Genomic DNA, 21,892 nt, shown 5'->3' with positions numbered 1-21,892 from the left:
CTTGTTATTTTGTACATCTGTCTCGAACAAATGCTTGGAAATGAAAATATATTCCACACCATCACTCTCCTGGCTTCTTCTTGCTCTGGTCGTGTCTGCAATTTAATTAAAAAGAGTTTACAAAAGTTTTCATCAGCTACCCTAAAGAAGACGCTAAAAAAGAAATCGTCATGTATTAAAGTATTTTTCAGGGCATCTGGGTGGCTCAGTAGGTTAAATGTCTGCCTTTGGCTCAGGTTATGATCCCAGAGTCCCAGGATCGAGCCCTGCATCAGGCTCCCTGCTCAGCAGAGAGCCTGCTTCTCCCTCTGCCCCTCACCCTGCTTGTGCTCGCGCTCTCTCTCAAATAAATAAAATCTTTAAGTAAAATAAAAAATAACGTGTTTTTCATAAACCAGATTTAAAAACTTAGAAAAAAGCAAATTGATTAAATAAAGTGTCATTCAAGATTTTCTCTACCGATATGAAAGTGCAACACTAATTTGAATGTGGATTCAAAATTAAATTGCATTGTGTCTGTGCTATTCATTATTTTGAAGGTTATAATGTTAAATAAAAAATAGTATTTTTACCCAAGGAAAAGCTCCTGTCTTTTGTAGGTAATATGCTTATTACCATATTTACTGATCTTTATTCATTGAAGCAAGCCTAATGCCTACTAGGTTGTAAGGTAAACTCTGAAATTATTTTACTGTCTTCCACACACAGCACATAGTAAGTATGCCATCAATGTTTTGTTTTTCTAATTGACTGAATTCGAAGACTCTATGTGCTATTCATTCCTCCTTTGCAAAATTATAAACACCTTCTTAGAATACGACTGAACTTCCAAATGTTCAGTGATGTTGCCTATCTGCTACTAAGTTCTAATGGAGCAGAAAATACAGGATTAACTGTAAAAACATAACCAAACCTAAGGAGTTGCATGCTGATGGGGCAAGCAAAAAACTGACCATAGACCATCCTTCCTGTGGATTTCAGCTAAAAACTCTGGGCCCAGACAACTATCTCAGCACTTTGAAAATTAATAAAAAGCAGGTAGACTGTGGAGAGGAATCAACCTGCATGGGGTAGAGTTTTAACTTTTATTTCTTCTTAGCTTTGCCCTGAGGGTGGAACATTTGCAGAGCATCATGCTGTTCTGTGTGACTAAATTCCAGTAGGAGCCCTTTTTGGTGAAAAGAACCAAGAAAAAACAAAAAGCCCTTACAAATTGAAGAGTGTGGAGGTAATCCAGGAAGACTGGGTGAAGAAGATACTCTAAAGCTGTGAAGGAACCAAAACTAGCTGAAGAATAACCCCTGAGCTAAACACTTGCAGTTCAGACTCAAGGTAACACAGCAATATTTTCATATGTGAACTGAGATTAGAATACACAAGTCTCAGCCTAACCCGTGAATAACAGCAGTACAGAACACCCCCAAACCAATGTAGAAAAGGCTTAGAGAACCGAGCCGAGATTTGAACTATGCACACAACTACCAGACTCACCCCTGAACCACATGTGACAGTGAAGACCCAAATCAGTGTAGCAAAAACTTAAGAGAACTGAACTGAGATTGAAACCACAACTCACAGAAAATGAGACAGAACTTGCGGTATGAACATAAAAGGGTGATTACTTGCTAAAATGAAAACATTCTCCAGAATGTTGACTCCCCTCCACCATCTTCCTGCTTTACTCATTTTCAAAGTGCTCCAACCGCTATCTCGGGCCCAGAATTTTTAGTTGTAATCAGCAGTAAGGATGGGCTATATCCAGGTTTTCACTTGCCATGTTGGCATTGCAACTCCTCAGGGTTTTTGTTTCTAAGTTAATCCTGTATTTTCTGCTCCATTGTAAGCAGGACCTAGAGTTGATACAACACTGCATTCATAACATCCAGAATGCAATTTAAAATCATTTAATATAAAAGAACCAAGAAATTATGACTAATTCTCAAGGGGAAAATGGTAGATGGCAACTCTGAATGACCCAGAAGTTAGAACTACCAAAGAATTCAAGAATTTAAGAACTTATGTGTTTATAACTGTGTTTTATAAGGTAAAGGAAAACACATCTGAAATGAATGGAAATATGAATTCTCAGAGAAATAGAAACTATAAAGGAGAACGAAATGGAAATGTTAGAATGGAAATATACAATATCTAACAGAAACAAGTTGCTAGATGAGCTAGGTAGCAGAATGGAGAGGACAGAAAAAAGTCGATGAACTTGAAGGTAGATCAATGGAAATTATAAAATCTGAGCAACAAAGAAAAAAAAGATTGAAAAGATATAAATGGAAAAGATATAAATGGAACCTGTGTAATAAATGTGTAATTTGGATGCCAGAGGAGACGAAAAAGATATTGAGGCAAAAAAAAAAAAAATGTATTTGAAGAAACAGTGGCCCCAAACTGCTAAAATTTGGTGAAAGACATGTATTTTACAAATTTCAGAAGCTCAACAAATCTCAAATAGGATAAATTCAGAGAAAAATCATGCCTAGACACATCAAAACCAGAGTAACTAACAGCCAAGGATAAAAAAAATCTTGAAAGCATCCAGTAAAAACCAATACAGTACACATGAGGAATAATGATTTCAGTGACTACAGATTTATTATAAATCGTAAAAACAAGAACTCAATGAAATAATATCTAGACTTAAAGTACTGAAAGAAAAGAACTTCACCTAAAATATCCTTCAGGAGAAAAAAGCAAAACAAACACCTTTTCAGAAGAAGAGAGACTAAGAATTCATCAGCATATCTGTTCTAAAAGAATATTCAAGGAAGTTTTTAGGCTAAAAGGAAATGTTAAGAAGGAATTTATATCTTCAAGGAATGAAAAAAGAGCAACAGAAAGAACAGCTGAGTAGAAATAAAAGTCTGTTTTTTCCTCTTACATTAAACATACATATATATATAATATAGACATACATATATATATAAAATATATATACAACTGATTTTTTTTTTTAAGATTTTATTTATTTGACAGAGAGACAGTGAGAGAGGGAACACAAGCAGGGGGAGAGGGAGAGGGAGAAGCAGGCCTCCCGCTGAGCAGGGAGCCTGATGTGGGGCTCGATCCCAGGACCCTGGGATCATGACCTGAGCCAAAGGCAGACATTTAACCGACTGAGCCACCCAGGCGCCCCACAACTGATTTAAAAGTTATAATATCTGGTAGTTTTCAATGTACGCAAACATAACACATTTGTCAACCAGAACAAAAAAGACTAGGAAAAAGGGATTTATATGATTGCAAGGTTTCTATATATTATGTGAAATTGGCATGAAGTTAACTCTAAGTAGACTGTCAATGGTTAGACACTAAGCATGTTGTAATCCCTAAAGCAACCAGTAACAAGTAATGCAAAGACATATAAGCAGAGAGCCAGTAAGTAAAGTGAAATGGAACACTAATAAACATTCAAATTAAAAAAAAGAAATAAAAAGCAAAAAAAAAACCAAATGGGATAAACAGAAAAACTTAATCGTAGCTTAAATTTAATCATTTCCATAATTCAATAAATGTTAATTGGTTTATATACTCCAATTAGAAGGCAGAGAATAGGTGAAAAAGCAAGACCTTAGTACATGCTATTAGTTTATAAGAAAGACACATTAAAGACACAGATTAGCTGAAAGTGAACAGACAGAAGACAGTATATGTACCATGTAAACAGTAAGCATAAGGTGCTAAAGTGGCTACTTTAGTATCAGACAAAAGAGACTTGAAGAAAAAGTATGACCAGAGACAAAGACGAATGTTCATAATGATAAGAGAAACTTAAATTAACAATTCTGTATTTGTACACACATAATAACAGAACTTGAAAGTACATGAGGCAAAAATTGGCTGAGTTAAATGGAGAAATGGACAAGTTCACAATCAGAATGGGTTTTACTGCCTCTCATCAACTGATAGAACTAGACAAAGTCTCAGTAAGACACAGGGGATCTACACACCATCACCAAACTCAGGGGTCTAATTAATACCTGTGTAATACTACATCCAGTAACTGAAGAATACACATTATTTTCAAGTGTAGATAATGCATTTGTCAAAAGGTAGATCATATGCTGGCCCATAAAAAGTCGCAATGAATTTAAAAGAATCCAAATCATAAGGAGTAAATGCTCTAACCATAAAATAATGAAAAACTGATAATATCTAGGAAAACCTCAAATATTAAATAACACCTCAAAATAATTATGACTCAAAAATGAAATAATAAAAGTGAGCAAATACTGTGAAGTACATGAAGAATACAGTGCGTAGCAGGAAACTTAAGCCTTTACATACTTATATTAGAAAAGAAGACCTAAAATCAGTGAAAGTTCATCTTAAAAATTGCTAGAAAGCAAAGATCAAAGTAAACCCGAGCCAAGGAGAAGTATACGATAAAAATTTAAAATCTAGTTACAGTGATTAAGAAAAAGAGAACAAAAATCACCAATATAAATAATGAAAAAGGAGTTATTACCAGAGATCCTATGAACATTAAAAAGGATTAGAGAATATTATGCATTACTTTATGCCAACATATTTGACAATTTAGATGACATGGATAAATTTCTTGAAAAGTATAAAGAATCAAAATTGAAACAAGAGGAGACAGTATCTGAACTACTGTATCTACTGAATAAATCTATTATTTAAAGATTTTATTTATTTGAGAGAGAGAGAGAGAGAGCACACACAAGCAGGGTTAGGACCAGAAGGAGAAGTGGACTCCCTGCTGAGCAGGGAGCCTGACATGGGACTTGATCCTAGGACCCCAGGATCATGGCCTGAACCAAAGGCAGATGCCTAACCAACTGAGCCACCCTGGCACCCCTAAATAAATCTGTTTTTTAAAACCTTCCCCCAAAGATTCCAGGCCTAGATGGCCGATGAAGTCTGTCCACCATTATGAATGAAATAACACAAATCCTACATCAACATATTTTTGCATAAAGACGAATCACTGCTTAATTCCCTTTATGATATTAGTATAACCCTAATAGCAAAATCTAACAAAGACATTAGAAAACACTACACACCAATCTCCATCATAAATTTAGGTGCAAAAGTCCTTAACAAAAATATTAGCAAGTCAAATTGGACAATACATTTTTTAAAAAGAGATCATGACCAAGTAGTTTATCTCATGAATGAGAGGTTAGCCGAACATTTGAAAATCAATGGAATTCACCATATTAACAGAATGGATAATACATCATCATTTCCTAATGTATCCAGAAAGAGCATTAGAAAAAATTTCAACACCCATTCATGACAAAAAGTCTCCGCAAACTAGGAATCGCAGAGACTGCTTTCAAACAAATAACAGGGCCATCAATGAGTCAACATCATACTTAATGGTAAAAGATGGGAGTTGTTTTCCCTTGAGATCAGGAACAAGGCAAATCTGCTAAATAACATGAAAAAATAACTTGAAATGGATCAAGACCTAAATGTAAAATGTAAAACTATAAAACTATAAAACTATATAGAAAAAGCAGAACGTCTTTATGGTCCTGAGATAAAGGATTTTTAGAGCACCAGAAGCATAAAACATGAAATGATAAATCAGACTTTGTCAAAATTAAAAACTTCTGGTTTTTGAAAAACACCATTAAAAAAATGAAAAGGTGGGACGCCAGGGTGGCTCAGTCGGTTAAGCAACCAACTCTTGATTTTGGCTCAGGTCATGATCTCAGGATCTATGCCAGGCGCAGAGACTGCTTAAGATTCTCTCTCTCCCTCTGCCCCTCCCCCACCTTGTGTGCACAGTCTAAAAAAAAAAAGGGCAATCCACAGACAGAATATATGAATAACACATTTATCACATAAGGGACACATATCCAGAATACGTAAAGAATTCTCAAACTCAGTGAGACAAGGCAATTTTTTAAAAATGGGCAAAATATTTGAATAAGCACTTCACCAAAGGAGATGCATAAATGAGTGGGTCCACGAAATGATGCTCAACATTAGTCATTAATTAAATGCAAGTAAAATGAGATACCATTACACCCATATAGGCATACCTTGTTTTATTGTGCTTCGCAGATACTGTTTCTCATTGTTTTGTTTTTAAAACAAATTGAAGGTTTGTGGCAAGTCTATCAGCGCCACTTTTCCAACAGCATTCGCTCATTTGTGTCTTTATGTCACATTTTGGTAATTCTTGTGATATTTCCAACTTTTTCATTATTATATTTGTTATGGTGATCTGTGATCAGTGATCTTTGATGTTACTATCATAGTTGTTTTGGGGTGCCATGAACTGCACCCACATAAAATAGTGACCTTAATCAACAAATGTGTGTTCGACTGCTCCACTGACTGGCCATTTCCCCGATCTCTCCCCCTTTCCTCAGGCCTCCCCAAATAGGCCAATTCATAACCCTACAATGGCTTCTAAGTGTTCAAGTGAAAGGAAGAGTCCCACCTTCTCACTTTAAATCAAAAGCTAGATGTGATTAAGCTTAGTGAGGAAGGCATGTGGAAAGCTGAAACTGGCTGAAAGCTCTTGCACCAGTCAAGTTGTGAATGCAAAGAAAAATTCTTGGAGTAAACTAAAAAGTGCTACTCCAGTGAATACACGAATGGTAAGAAAGTGAAACAGCTGTATTGTTGCTATGGAGAAAGTATGAGCGGTCTGGAGAGAAGATTAAACCAGCCATGACATTCTCCTAAGTCCAGGCCTGATTCAGAGTAAGGCCCTGACTCTCTTCAGTTCTATGAAGGCCAAGAGAGATGAGGAAGCTGCAGAAGAAAAGTTGGAAGCTAGCAGAGGTTGGTTCATGGGGTTTAAGGAAAGAAGCCGTCTCCATAACAGAATAGTGCGAGGTGAGGCAGCAAATGCTGATGTAGAAGCTAGAGCAAGTTAGCCAGAAGATCTAACTAAGATCGTTAATGAAGGTGGCTACACTAAGTAGATTTTCACTTAAATGAAATAGACTTCTATTGGAAGACGATGCCATCTAGGACTTTCATAGCTAGAGAAAAGTCAATGCCTCGCTTCAAGCTTCAAAGGACAGTCTGGCTTGTTAGGGGCGAATGTAGCTGATGACTTTTAGTTGAAGCCAGTGCTCATTGACTGTTTTGAAAATCCCAGTGCCCTTAAGAATTATACTGAATCTACTCTGCCTGTGCTCTATAAATGGAACAAAGCCAGGATGACAGCACATCTATTTACAACATGGCTTACTGGATATTTTAAGCCCACTGTTCAAACTTAGTGCTCAGAAAGATTCCTTTTAAAATAGGACTGCTCAGCAATGTCCACAATAGCCAAACTATGGAAAGAGCCAAGGTGTCCATTGACAGATGAATGGATAAAGAAGCTGTGGTATATATATATATATATATATATATATATATACACAATGGAATATTATGCAGCCATCAAAAGGAATGAAGTCTTGCCAGTTGCAATGATGTGGATGGAACTGGAGGGTGTTATGCTGAGCGAAATAAGTCAATCAGAGAAAGACATGTGTCATATGATCTCACTGATATGAGGAATTCTTAATCTCAGGAAACAAACTGAGGGTTGCTGGAGTGGTGCGGGGGGAGGGATGGGGTGGCTGGGTGATAGACATTGGGGAGGGTATGTGCTATGGTGAGCGCTGTGAATTGTGTAAGACTGTTGAATCACAGACCTGTACCTCTGAAACAAATAATACATTATAGGTTAAAAAAAAAAAAAGATAGTAGGAAGGAAAAAATGAAGGGGAAATCGGAGGGGGAGACGAACCATGAGAGACTATGGACTCTGAGAAACAAACTGAGGGTTCTAGAGGGGAGGGGGTTTGGGGGATGGGCCAGCCTGGTGATGGGTATTAAAGAGGTCACATACTGCATGGAGCACTGGGTGTTATACACAAACAATGAATCATGGAACACGACATCAAAAACTAACAATGAGATGTATGGTGATTAACATAACAATAAAATTTAAAAATAAAATAAAATAAAATAAAATAGGACTACTCACTGACAATGCACCGTGTCACCCAATAGCTCTGATGGAGATGTACAACAAGATTAAGGTTATTTTCGTGCCTGCTAACACAACATCCATTCTGCAGCCCATGGATCAAGGAAAAACCCCGAGAAGGATGTTTAAAAAAAAAAATACATTTTTTGTAAGGATTTGGTTGCCATAGATAGTGATTCCTCTGATGGCTTTGGGCAAAGTAAATTGAAAACTGAGTTACAGAAAGAAAATTTTCTTTTGGAAAAGATTTACCATTCTAGATGCCAGTAAGAACATTTATGATTCATGGGAAGAGGTCAAAATATCAACATTAACAGTTTAGAAGAAGCTGATTCCAACCCTCATGGATGACATGGAGGGGTTCAAGACTTGAGGGGAGGAAGTCACTGCAGATGTGGTGGAAACAGCACAAAAATTAGAAGTGGAGCCTGAAGATGTGACTGAATTACTGCCATTTTGTGATAAAATTTTAATGGATGAGGAGATGCTTCTTATGGATGAGCAAAGAAAGTGGTTTCTTGAGATGGTGAAGAATCTGTGAAGACTGTTGAAATGACAGAAAAATATTTAGAATATTACCTAAACTGAGCTGATAAAGAAGCACAATGTTTGAGAGGATTGAGTAAAATGCTATCAAACAGCAATGCATGCTACAGAGAAATAGTTCATGAATGGAAGAGTCTATTGATGCAACAGACTTCACTGTTGTCTTATTTTACGAAGTTCCCATAGCCACCCTCACCTTTAGCAACCGCCACCCTGGTCAGTCAGCAGCCAGCCACCTCAAGACAAGACCCTCCCCAAGCAAAAATATTACTCACTGAAAGCTCAGATGATGGTTAGCATTGTTTAACCATAAAGTATTTTAAAATTAAGGAATATACATTGTTTTTTTCAGACATAATGCTATTGCACACTTAAGAGACTACTGGGAAAACAAAATATTCATCTAAGCTGCTTCATTGCAGTATTTACTTTATTGTGGTGGTCTGGAACTGAACCCGTAATATCCCTGAGATAGGGCTGTTTCACACGGAGAAAAATTTAAGAGGCTGTCTATACCAACTGTTGGCAAAGCTGCAAAAAACTAGATCTTGCATACACTGCTACTGGGCTGGAAAATGGTATAACCATTCTGGAAAATGGTTTGGGTAGGTTCTTAAAAAATTAAATATGATCCAGCCATTCTATTACTCCATACTTACCCAACAGAAACAAAAACATATGTTCATTAGAATATTTAGCTTATAGGTTTACGTGTAATAACCAAAAACGGGGGGAACCCCCAAATATCCATCAACAGGTAAATGGATGGATAAATAAATAATAGAATTTCCATACAGTGCAATACCACTGAGCGATGAAAAAGGATGAACTGTTGATCTGTGAAACACACTCTCAAACTCATGCTGGGTGAAATAAGCCAGGCAAAAAGAATCTGGGAACATATTGTATAATTTTATTTATATAAAGTGCTAGATGATTCAAACTAATCTATAGTTTCAGAGTGTAGATTCATGGTTGCCCAAAGCCAGGGGTAGAAGGATGGATTACAAAACGCATGGGGAAATTTTTTGAAGACATGGAAATGTTCATTATGTTGATTGTGGTGATGATTTCATGTGTGTCTATGTATATTAAAATTGATCTAATTGTACATTTTAAATATGTGCAGCTTATTTATTTCAATTATATCTTAGTAATACAGAAAACAAAAGCTGAGGGAAGTGGGAAAAAGTACCTCAATACAAACCCAATTAATTTAAATTATATCTAAAATTTTAATGGACTTTTATTTAGTTACCAAGCATATTTTAATACACCATTCAGATCTCCTGAAACAGTTTTTCATATTTCTGCTCTTAAAGCACCAAGAAGTTATGCTATTTTTTTATGAAGTGTCACATCCTTTGCAGTAATAGCATGACATACTAATAAATTTAATTCTATCATAAAAGCTAAGAATGAATTTCACAACAGAAATAGACTCTATCATGTGTGTGTAACACAATATGCACCCAAGAGTTTAAAAGCTATTAAAATTAGTATGATGCCCTGCTTTCAAACTTAGGGTTGATATTCATTTATTACTTCAACAGCTTCGTTTTGTTTACTGGTGTTCCTTTAACAAATAGTTAGCTTCATAAAAATGTACTGGTGAAAATCAAAACTGAGAATTTTATGGGCATTAATCGGTCTCTGGCGAACTGAGAAAAGGCTTCCTTTCTTCAACTGTAATGTCAGGACACTCTTCAAATGTAGCCCACACAGTTTTAAGGATCACTGCCCTGACATACAGAGTCCCCTAGGGAGGGTTAAAAGTAGAACTACATCAAGCGAACAAGACATTTATGACACTGATAAACGCATTTAAAACTGGACATATCTACAGTCAAGACTGTTTGCTTATCACGAGCACCCCAAATTAGCAAGCTTGATGTAACTTTACCACTGAAGAATTTTCGTGTTTATTGCACTGAGGGACCATAGGAATCTCACAAACTCATTCACAGTAAGGAATCCTGAATTAAGGGATCTGGAAATTCTCAAGGGAACTTCAAAGGGAAAGATGGACATATTAACCACAATGCAGGCTACCTCACTATAGTTCACTGTCTGGGTACCCACTATGTTTACAGTGTAAGACAAACCACAAACACATATGAGACAAACTCCAACTCTACCCTCTTCCCCTGCTTCCAACAAAATTCCCAAGTAATGGCCATGGTGAGATAAGAAAAAAAAAATTTTTAATTGGTACCCTAGTTTTTATATATATATTTTAGAAATCTCAACTGGGGTTTTCTATGGACAAAGAAGTGTTATCGAACACGAGTTCCTTGAAACCTATGAAAACATATAACTGTGATATATGCTTTCATGAGAAACCACAAAGTGATTAACAGGTGTGGTTGACTGTGAGTGCCCAAATTCCAGACTAGAAAGACTGTGGAAGTGATTCATCAAGTCTTTGACATCTACTGCAATACTTTTTTTTTTAATATCACTTTTTAAAAATTTTATTATGTTATGTTAATCACCACACATTACATCATTAGTTTTTGATGTAGTGTTCCATGATTCATTGTTTGCGTATAACACCCAGTGCTCCGTGTAGAACGTGCCCTCTTTAATACCCATCACCAGGCTAACTCATCCCTCCCCTCCCCTCTAGAACCCTCAGTTTGTTTCTCAGAGTCCATAGCCTCTCATGGTTCGTCTCTCCCTCTGATTTCCACCCCTTCATTTTTCCCTTCCTGCTATCTTCTTTTTTTTTTTTAAACCTATAATGTATTATTTGTTTCAGAGGTACAAATCTGTGATTGATCAGTCTTACACAATTCACAGCACTCACATAGATCAATGCAATACTTTTTGTTAACTATTTTAATTTACTGAGACAGCCTTTTGAAAGACTGGTTACATTAATAGTCATTTAAATTTGTTGATGATAACGTAGAGCCTTAAAACAGTGTTGACGCTGCTCATCAAGGATGAAATTTGCCACAAAGAAGCAAACCAGCAGAAAATGGGCCTCGGCTTAAAAGCAACTTGGAACGTTTAACGTGGCGACACAGATATTTTGTAAAGATCATATAATCTGTTCTGCCATTTTAGCTCAGGAGCACCAGTATTTACCTCATTTAGCATCCCTTTAATTTTTTTAAATTGCAATAATTATAGATTCACAATAAGTTGCAAAAACAGCCTAGAGAAGATTCCATGTAACTATCACTCAGTTTTCTCCAATAAAGGAAGGTGTTCATCTTCCATAACCGTCATGCAGTCGAGACCAGCAAATCGACATCAGCAAACCACAGTGAACTAAAGTACCAAGTATTTCTTTTTAACATTCAAAACCCTGAAGTGTGATACACAGAGAAGTTCACACATAAACGTAATGAGCTTCCACAGATCGAAAACACCCGGGTAGGCAGCACTCTACCACAAAACGGAACATCTCCAGCACTCCAGAACCACCCTTCCAACCCACCTCCTCACGATTTCTAAGAGCACGTTAGCACTGCTTTTATTGTATTTGTAAACATGGAGTCATACTGCATATTCTCTTTCGTTGTCTGCCTCCTCTCGCTGAACATGTTTGGGGGGTTTATTCATATTGCTGCATTGTAGTAGCAAATTGTGCATCATAGCCTTCCGTTGTATGAATATACCATCACGTACCTATCCAGTCTACAGCTGCTGGGCATTCGGGTCGTTTCCAGTTTGGGGCTCTTCTGAATAACGTTTCTAAGACTATCCAAGTGCATGTTGTGTGCATCTCTGTTGGCTGCGTACTAGGAGTGGGATCGCGGGGTCACGGGGTAGATGCTCGCTCAGCCTTAGTAGATACTGCCACTTAGTTTTCCAAAGTGGGTGAAATTAATTTACACTCCCGCCAGCAATACGTGAGAGTTTCATTGCTCCGCATCATTTTCAACTTACCCATTCTGATGGAGATTTAGTGCATTTTGGGGAAGATTTATAGTTAAACATCGAACAGAATACTGGTGGAATAATCAAAGCAATAATTTTTCTCTAGATAATCAAGACTCTACCTGGAGTATTTTACAAAGCAAAACAATCTAAAATTCCAAAACCGTTCTTAAAATACATTCTTCTGTAATTAATGAAATCATCCTGAGTTGATGCTATTGGCTGTTATTTTCCCAAAATGTCCAGTGTTATGAGTCACTTGGGATATATAAAATAGATTTTCAGGCATTCTGTCAGGTTTCCTGAAGGAGGATCTCTTTGGAAAGGTCTTGGAATCTTTTCCTAAGAAGCCCAAGAGATTTTTATCATCAGGCGAGTCTGGAAAACACTGCTCTGTGGGGATCCTCTGACATTAACACCTGTTTAAAAGTGAATCTGAGTGGAAAATTACTACTTCGGGGATTTCTTTGGAGAGTCCCAGTCCCAGAACCTTTCTGGATGTTGTCAATTTCTGTAACAACCTCGGAGACAGGTATTATCTGAAGTGTTGGATAGACTGAGGCCCAAGTACGTTGCCCCAGGTCCTTGAGTAACACCAAAACTACCATAAAGGGTTATGTTTCAGAGACAGTCTTATTGGTATTTATCATCTTCCAAATAAATTGATGTTTATTACTAACTATGTGACAATAAAGAGCATTCATAGTTGGAAAAGACTGGGTAGTGCTGTATAGGAGGGACATGAAAAGTAGAATCATGGTGCATGCAACTGTGATGAGTACAACTCTGAGTAAGTCCCATAGCCTTTCTCTTCCCTCCTCTGTGGCAGGCAGATGTCGCCCAGTGGTTGGGACGATGAAATAAACTAAGACAAATAAAGTAGATGAATACGAGTTAGGAGATTAATACATGCATTTTTTTCCCTTTGTAATCCATTTTTCCACCCTCCAGGTGCTTTGTAACTACTCCCCTGTAAGACTGACAATTGTTTTGTAAAATTCTCGAATTACCCATATATTGCAAGCCAGCTTTTGCAAGAGAAGTGAATTAAAGTTAAAGAAAAAAAAAAACAGTTTAATCCCACATTTCCACATTTTTCCTTTCCTTTCATCTCTGTTGGTGGAAACCAAGGGCCCTATAACATATGGCTGAAAATGATTATAAACAATAATTTGGAAAAATGCAGTAACAAGGAGTAACTTGAGGTAACAGAAAACTATAATTTTAAAATAAAGTCAAACTCTTCCAAAACTAGAGAACACTGCTCAGGGCCATATACAAACAGTTGTGTGTTTTGTTTTGTTTTGTTTTTAACAGGACCAAAACCACTTGAAAAAGCCAACACTTCAATTTTAGCCTTTTAGACGGCTTTCTAACATCAACATATTAAGTAGTCAAATGGCATTTATTCTGGAGATCAAAATGCTTCCAGCATCACATTTCACTTGTAAGAAAGCCTATGAAAACCTCTTTTATAAAAATAGATCTAATTCTGTATACTGAAAAGAAGCCCACCATATTTGGATTATATGGCCATGAAAGGCCCATTTAACACCATCTGCCAATTACTACATATAAAAAGTAATTAAGAAAGGCTTCTATTAGAAGAGGCCTCCTTCGGCTCTCTGTGGTTTGGTCCTTCTGATCTTAAACCTGGTGAAAACCTCTGGAAAACATTAGCACTTATTTTAGGAAGTAGAAGAGTCAGGCTTTTATCTAGGAGAAAATTTGTAAATACTAATTTAGTGTCACATGCATATTAAAATTCACCATAAAAACTGAGAATAGAGAAGCCGTGATTAACAAACGTCCCACCAACGGTCTCTGCAGTCTGGGGCAACCCTTTCACTCCCGTGCCTCAGTTTCCTCCACTGTAAAAAGTGGAGAGTGTTGCTGCATACTTGCTAGGGTTGTTGTGGGTCCAGAGGCTGAACGACTGGAACCGTGTCAGGTGCCACCCATCTTTCATCAGTGCTGACCGATTGTTATTGGGGGTGCAGGGAACTTACGGGGCACTGTCACACCGTAGTGTTGGGTATCGCTGATGAGCAGCTTTCGTTTCAGTTCATTCAGACCTACTCCTACAGGACCTGAAAAACAGGAAAATATAAACACGTTATATAACAAAACACCACATACACACGTCTGTAATTCACCTGGATCCCTAAGACAGCCTGAGAACATGGATCCCACTTGGCATCCCAAGTAAAGAGTATCTCGAGTTCAGGTGTACCTAAGGAAAAGCTAGTTCGTTTGTTGCTTTTTTGCCACCAAAATTTAAATCCCTGCCTTTCTATTAAAAAGATGAGAAATATTTATGTTTTCAGTGAAACACACTCAAGAGTAGCTGAGTATATATCACCAAGTGATGGTATCCAGAAGAGCCTAAAAATGTACGTACGCCTGAAAAAGTCAAAGTTCAGAGTCTGGGCACCAGTCATTTCAATTTCAAACATTTTTAGGGCTTAATAAAAGAACATCTTTGAACGTTAATTGTATTTTTGATCCAAATCTAATGATGCGTTTTAAATTTGCAAAACCATCCGCCACATGTACTTTGGTCAAGGTAACTCTCGTGACACTACGTTTTTAGTGGGTCCTTAAGTGTTTGAAAACTGGCACAAGCCTTAGGTGTCTAAGCAGTCCGTGTATACAGATTAAACACCCACCATGGACAAGGCATACTGTAGCTGCTGTAGCGAACAAAAGTGAACTCTGCCTTCAAAGAAACTAATTGGAGGGAGAGAGTCACACAAAACAATTATGAGACTAGGGGCAAAACAAAAAGCACTTTCAAGTAGGAGTCGGAAAACAAGTTAGAAGGTCACAAGGCCCGAATGGCTAACGTCTCTGCCATCAGGGTCCATTTAACAGTGGTGCGTGCGCTGGGCAGAAGGCAAGCTGCAAGCCCAGACTGCCCTGGGTTAGAGTCCCCTCTTCACTACTCCTTTCCCTGGTGATGCTAGGTGCCGGGGTCTGAATGGGTGTGCCCCCCACCCCCAATTCACATGTTGGAACCCCAGCACCCAAGGTGGTAGAAGGTGGGGCTTTGCGCAGGTGCTTAGGTCAGGAGGCTGGACCCTCGGGAAGGGATCAATGTTCTTTTATAAAAGAGATTCCACAGAGCTCCCTCCAGTTCCAGCACGTGAGGACACACCAGATGTGTGTGACCTGGCAGAGGGCCCTCGCCCTGGCACCCTGACCACCAACTGCCCAGCCTCCAGGACTGTGAGAAGTCAATTCCCGTTGTGGACAGGCCACCCCTGCTGTGGTGTGTCGTTACAGCAGCCCGGGGGGACTACGTCACGGACAAAGTTAACGCCTTTGAACCTCGATTAGACTTCATACTAATTCGGAAAGTAATCACGCTCCCTCTCTTGGGAGCAATCCGTGTGAATCCAGGCATTTGTGTTCATTCCCTTGCCTAATTCTTCTTCTGGGCTTTGAGAAGAATAAGGTTTTATGCCAGACAATGAAGAACAGACAGGTGAACGGAGAAGAGAACGGTGGGTGTCCCGTGGAGGGAAAAGTGTGAGTGAAGATGAAGTTGGAGTTGGGAGGCTATGCCTTCCGTGCTTTGCTGACACTTTTAGGGCCCTCGCCCTCCCCTGTTCCCTCCGCCCCCCTCCACCCCACTACTGGTCACTCACTAACACCTTCCGTCTTGCCAGGAACTGCTGTCAAGTACCAATTCCCTGGGGCTCAGCTCTCCCTTTTTATAGTAAATACTCTGTAATATCCCATTTATGCCCTGAAATGGAATTCGGAGCCAATGTAATGCACTAGCCCTCCAAATTAATAAAATGCCCTCACTGTAATATATGAAAGACAAAAAAGTACTTATAATAAAATATGTATTTCAATATGTAAATGCTTGGACATGACTAGAAAACCTAATGACGTCAGATGTTTGCACCCACCTATAATATGGTGGGATTTAAGAGTAATAAGCTCAGGAACCATTCCATATGAGAAAGTACCTGAAAATGGAAGCCCAAAGGTGCAGGAAAATAGGATAATGAAGACTAGCAACTGGGAGACTTGGGGGGTATGGTAAGGGGAGGGGGAAACAGCCTCAGATGAAATAGAACAGGTCAAGACTATCAAAGTGAAGAAAATGATACTTTTGCAAATGACCCTCACTTTACATGTAAGTATAGCATAAAAATATATGGGATGGGATAGTGCTTCGTTGTCCCAGAAGGCAGACCTCTTATCTTGACACCCCACCCTATGTTGATCTGTTTGGTCCCTGAATGTTCACTACAAACATCTGCGAGAGTATACGGGATGCAGGTCGGATCTGTGTTCCGCAGAAAGGCACGTCTACATTCCTGGCCCCCTCAGCCATTCTGACTTTATAAAAGAGTAAATGCCCATATGCTTCCCAGTGGGCAGTGCCACCCCCGTCGAGAGCCACTGTTCTGAGACGTTAGCCCCTGGTTCTTGTCATCCTCTGCACCTCAATTCCTGCCATCGCCTTGGGTGAGCTCAGCATCCACGTGAATATCCTTCAAAATGCCAGCCTCTAATCTCCCTGACTCCGAGTCTCGAACGACCTTCTCCTCTACTTCGCTTCGACCACTCACGGGGCCGACCTCGAGACTCTGCCATCACCAGCAGCTCTTTCGCTACTGAAATATTAAATTCAAACTTCCCAATAGGACTTTGATCTCTGATCCCTTGAGATCTGTCACTCGGTTATGCCTCCCACACCTACTGTCGCAAGGACCTCTAGTGCTCATTTCTTTCTAGTTCTCATTTCTTTCCTTCCTATCTAGCAACCCTTCATGCCTTCACTTCCATGGGCCATCATGTCTCCTATTTTGCTAATACTCTCAAATCTCTTACACACTGTCCTTCTATCACACTTGCCGGAAACCTCCAGTCTAAGATCAATCCTGCAGCCCCTCCCCACACCTAGACGAGTGCCGGAAACCCAGACAGCCCTGGAGCAGTCCTGCCATACATTCCTGCTCTCCATGAACAAACGAGACTTACACGCTCTCCGGCAATTATTCCACGTTCTCCTATCTACGGTATTTCTCACATCCCCACGATGGTAACTGCAATGCTCCACTCCTCTGTAGCCACAGGTGGGAGTCTCCAGGTGGCTTACATACCCCCTCCCCCGTGAAACAATTGCCAAAGGCTGTCAATTCTACCTCCTCAATAGTCTGCAGGTCTACCATCTTGATTGCCGCCGCGGCCAGTCTAGTCCAGGGAGCCGCCCTGTTCACCTCTCCCCTGGCCCAGCCTCCTCAGCGGCCCCACACCTGCTGACCAGCCTCCTCGGCGGCGCCACACCTGCTGACCAGCCTCCTCGGCGGCGCCACACCTGCTGACCAGCCTCCTCGGCGGCCCCACACCTGCTGACCAGCCTCCTTGCCGCCACCAGCAGCAGCAGAGGTTCTTCTAAGGAGCTGTTCGGATCCTGTCACTCCCTTGCTTAACATTCTCGGAAATGTAGTTTCCAGAGGCTCTTCCGAAAAAGATTAAAATCTTCACACGGTTTACAAGGCTCCATGTGAGCCTGTCCCTGCCCCGTCCTCCTGCCTCGAAGCATTTGCTCAAGTTCCCTCCTTCATCGGGAGCCCCAGCGAGTTCTGAAACGTCAGAGCTTGGCTCAAACAGATCTTCCTCAAGCAAGTCTGCAAGACTGTCCTGACCCTGTCGATCATGTTTCTCATTCTTAGGTTTTCAGAGCATCCTACCTTCCCAATACTTAAAAGTCACCATTCAACAACTGCGTAATGTATCACTGCATGGCCTGTCTTTCCCACTAGACAGGGGCCCCATGAGGGCAAGAATCCTGTTACATCACTTACCACCCCCATAAAGCAAGCCCTCAATAAAAATCTGTGGAGTGAATGCAACTTCTTCAGCAGAAGACCTCATCTACTCCAGAGAATACAGAGTCCAACAAGTGGAAAGGTCTTTGAAGTCCCTTCTAGAAACTTCTATATCTAAACCCACCTAGACCATCATCTAGATACTTCTCTGCAGTCATACACTTTTACACCTTCTCTCAGAGATCGCTCTTCCTGAATCTTCCACCTCTTCCAGCTAGCTCCTTTCTGTCAGCACTTACAGCGAATAAATTCTCTCCTACCTTAAAACAACAAACTTCCCTTCACCTTAAGATGTCCCTTGGCCACTGCTCCCTCCCGTCTCTGCCACCCTGACTCCAGCTTCTGCCACTTCTCACCAGCATCTCACATTCTGCCTCCACTGCCTACAGAATCAAACAGAAATTCTCTGACAGGTTTATACAGATTGCACGTTGTGAGCTACCTCTGTGTCTCTGATTTTCATCCTTGCCACTCCTTCCCATGCCTTGCACGCTCCAGCTACATGGAGGTTCCCCTGCTTCTGGAAATGTGGCAGGTTCTCCTTTGTGTTGTCAGGGCCTCATCACATGCTGCCTGCTTTTCCAAGGATGCTCTGCCTGCTTTTGCAAGGATGCAAGGATGAAGAGGACTTCATGTGTTTTTGTTTTTGTTTTGTTTTGAGAGAGACAGAGAGAGACGCATGGGGTGGGGAGGGGCAGAGGGAGACAGAGGGAGAGGGAGAGTCTTTAAGCAAACTCCACACTGAGCACAGAGCCCGAAAGGGGGCTTGACCTCAGCATCCTGAGATCACGACCTGAGTCGAAATCAAGAATTGGATGCTTAACTGACTGAGCCACGCAGGTGCCTCTACATGTGCTAGTTCTTCTCTGTTGTTTCAGCTTAGATATACTTCAGGGAATCTGCCCTAACAACTTTAAATTTGGGTTTGGTACCAAGTTCATGCATTCCCTTTGCTCCCAATTCAAAGGACTAATCCCACTATACTATAACTGTCGGTTTACCCGTCTCTCTCCTCTAACAGCCTGTGAGCTCTGTGAAAACAGAGGTGTCATCGACTTGTTCACCAGCTGGCAAACTGTAGGCACTCGTTAGTTTTATTCATTTCAATTATACTCAGTAATTATGCTCTTCTGGAGGTAAAACTATTTGCTGAATGAACCAAAGGAATGGGAGCGAAATGTACGTTAACAGCATCTGCATCTAGAATGCCTGGATATGACAGTGAGGGAACGTGCTCATGGTCCCCAACAGGAGTTGGCAGAGCTTACGTTTGCACTTGGCTCTCTGGATCTTAAAATACAGAGAAGAAGGGGGAAGGTGACGATTCGGCTGTGGACCAGCAAGTTTCAGGGAAGGGAATCCGTCTATCTCCTCTCAGCCAGGACTGCGGTGTGGCAGAGAGGACAGGGCGAGGGTGCCCTTGTCATGCAGGCATGGCAAGGCAGAACTCGGGATGGCGAGGAGAAATGGGACCTCGGTGAGAGAGGAGGAAAGTGAAAGAGTATTGACTGACTGCGAAATGCCAGGCACCATTTGGGGTGTATGTATTTGATCTACTCTGAAGGTACTCAAAATATTTAAAGTGCTAAAACGTACTCTTTAATAGAAAACGAAAAAGGAAAACAAGGGGTATTACAAATGGAGCTGTGTTCTCCGTATAGATGATGCCAACTTAGTTATATATGCTCGAAGAAAAAGAGGCGAATAAAACACTCAACTTAAAGAGCATGTGCGGGCCTGCCATGCCCACCCCCAGCCCCAGCACCCAGGACTAAAAGGGTGACATGAATATACTGTTTCTTCGGCAGGTCTCAGCTCTGGAGTGCTTCCCAGAGTGTGAGATACTTTGTTGAGTGAGAGCCTAGCTTCTTTTTTGTTTTCTTTTTTTCTTTCTTCTACTACCCATGCCAAAAAACACAATGATTTATTTTAACTCTGGAGGAAAAAACTAGTTGTGCTTGAATTAGAGGGGAAAAGTATGCTGTCTCTAATAAGATACCCTGACGTTTTGACTGTATTCAATTTTACCCCTTTATATAATCTCTTTGTAGTGAGCTTGCTTCACTGCACACTCATGGAGTATGCCAAGAATGTTCAGTGGCAAAAGATTTTATTTGAAAAATTTTCCCCAGATTTGAGGTCATCATCTTCAAAGGTGGGAGTTTCCTTATAAAAATGGTTAAAGCAGGGATATGGCTTCCATCATTCTTACTACAAAATTGTCCTGAGGGCCTCCAAACAGCATTTTCCCTGAGAAGCTCTTGGATCAATTCTGTCATCCACATTGCTGAAGTTCTAGAATTTTTCTTTTTAGATCTTAACCTTAAGATCACCAGCTAAGCTCCACACCCCTGTTCCCCCATGGCCAGGGGTTAAGTTCACAGCACTTTCAGTTGGCTGCTTTGTATTTAGGATACAGTATCTATTTATACTGCAGGCCACTTTAGGGATGCAGACTAAGTTAGGTTCACTCTGCAGTGGGACAGACTCATTTCCCCTTCGATACAGCAGCTGTTACCGCAATTGGTGAAATACACAGACACATATGTATATAAATTGGTTACCCTATAGTTTGTTTTCAGGTGTGCTTGTTAATGTTTAAAGAGAAAGATGATAATCTAAATAGCACATATTTAAATCACAGACAATAGGCTTTGGAAAAGAATAACTAAGATGATGACACACTGAGTTTGTTTGTGGCAGGCATGTGTTACACGGTTAACATACACCGTTACTAATCCTCTAAGGTATTACCATCCTCATTTTGCAGACGAGAAAACAATGAGAGGTGAAGACATTTTCCTAAATGCAATTTTCCTAAGGTCTGGAGTGTGCCTCAACTGGTGTTCGGACTCAAAAGGTCTGTATTCTTTCCATACTGCCTATCATCTTATCAAAAGAATGTCAATAAAATACAAACTCAGGTAGCCAGTTATCCACTGTCTGATTATGCCTGTGACCCGTAGCTTCAGTCTCTCAGCCAGTTTCCAAGCTGCCCCGCACCTTGGATATTGATGACTATCTGCTCACGGATTACACAGAGACCCCCCAGCTACAAAAAGGGTAAGTCAGATCTGAGGACCTCAAAACTCATTCTGTGCAGAACCTTGGAAAAGTCTGTATGAAACTTACTGAAGACAATGTATGCTAGGCCGTGTGTCAGCATTCTAGATTTAGGACGAAGGAAATAAAATACAATGATGATAGGTAAGTAAAAACCAAAAAAAAGCACCTTAAAAATCATTTGGAATTCATTAATTTGGAATCCAGGCAGCGAACTAAAACTGATGTTTTCCTAGCTCGGAAACAACATAGAAGAATGTTTCTATTCAAACCAAAACATGTAAATAAGTATCCGTTTCATTTTTTTAATTTCATAAGAATTTACAAAATCAACTGTGTGTGTGCAAATACAAGAAAGAATAAAGCCATTAATTCGCATTAGTTGATGTTCTTATAAAAACTGTATCAATTAGATAATTAAGAAAATTAGGAAGGCATACTGTTTTTATTACTTTTGTACATTTAATTAGTAACTCCTTCCTGAAAGTAGGCAAACGTGTTGTGTGTGATTTTATACAAAGGTTCATTCATTTCAGCCAAAGAAATACAGCCCATT

At 39.9% G+C, this 21,892-nt stretch overlaps 1 protein-coding gene across 2 annotated transcripts in view; it reads right to left on the bottom strand.

The window, feature by feature from the left end:
- The window catches only part of MPP7 (MAGUK p55 scaffold protein 7), a 288,302-nt gene that overhangs the window by 6,099 nt on the left and 260,311 nt on the right, over positions 1 to 21,892 (bottom strand). For both annotated transcript variants that reach the window (XM_025885841.2, XM_073885448.1), the window contains exons 13-14: positions 14,431 to 14,511; positions 2 to 95 (exon numbers count right to left, since the gene is read on the bottom strand). In XM_025885841.2, coding sequence (XP_025741626.1) covers positions 2 to 95; positions 14,431 to 14,511 — 175 coding nt within the window. The remainder of the gene's footprint in view (position 1; positions 96 to 14,430; positions 14,512 to 21,892) is intronic.

The sequence above is a fragment of the Callorhinus ursinus genome, unplaced genomic scaffold (genome assembly GCF_003265705.2).
Source record: "Callorhinus ursinus isolate GAN/ISIS: 27379988/994484 unplaced genomic scaffold, GSC_fseal_2.0 scaffold62, whole genome shotgun sequence".
NCBI classification, from domain to species: domain Eukaryota; kingdom Metazoa; phylum Chordata; class Mammalia; order Carnivora; family Otariidae; genus Callorhinus; species Callorhinus ursinus.
The sequence above is the reverse complement of the archived record's forward strand: the minus strand, read 5'-3'. Positions and strand labels throughout refer to the sequence as shown.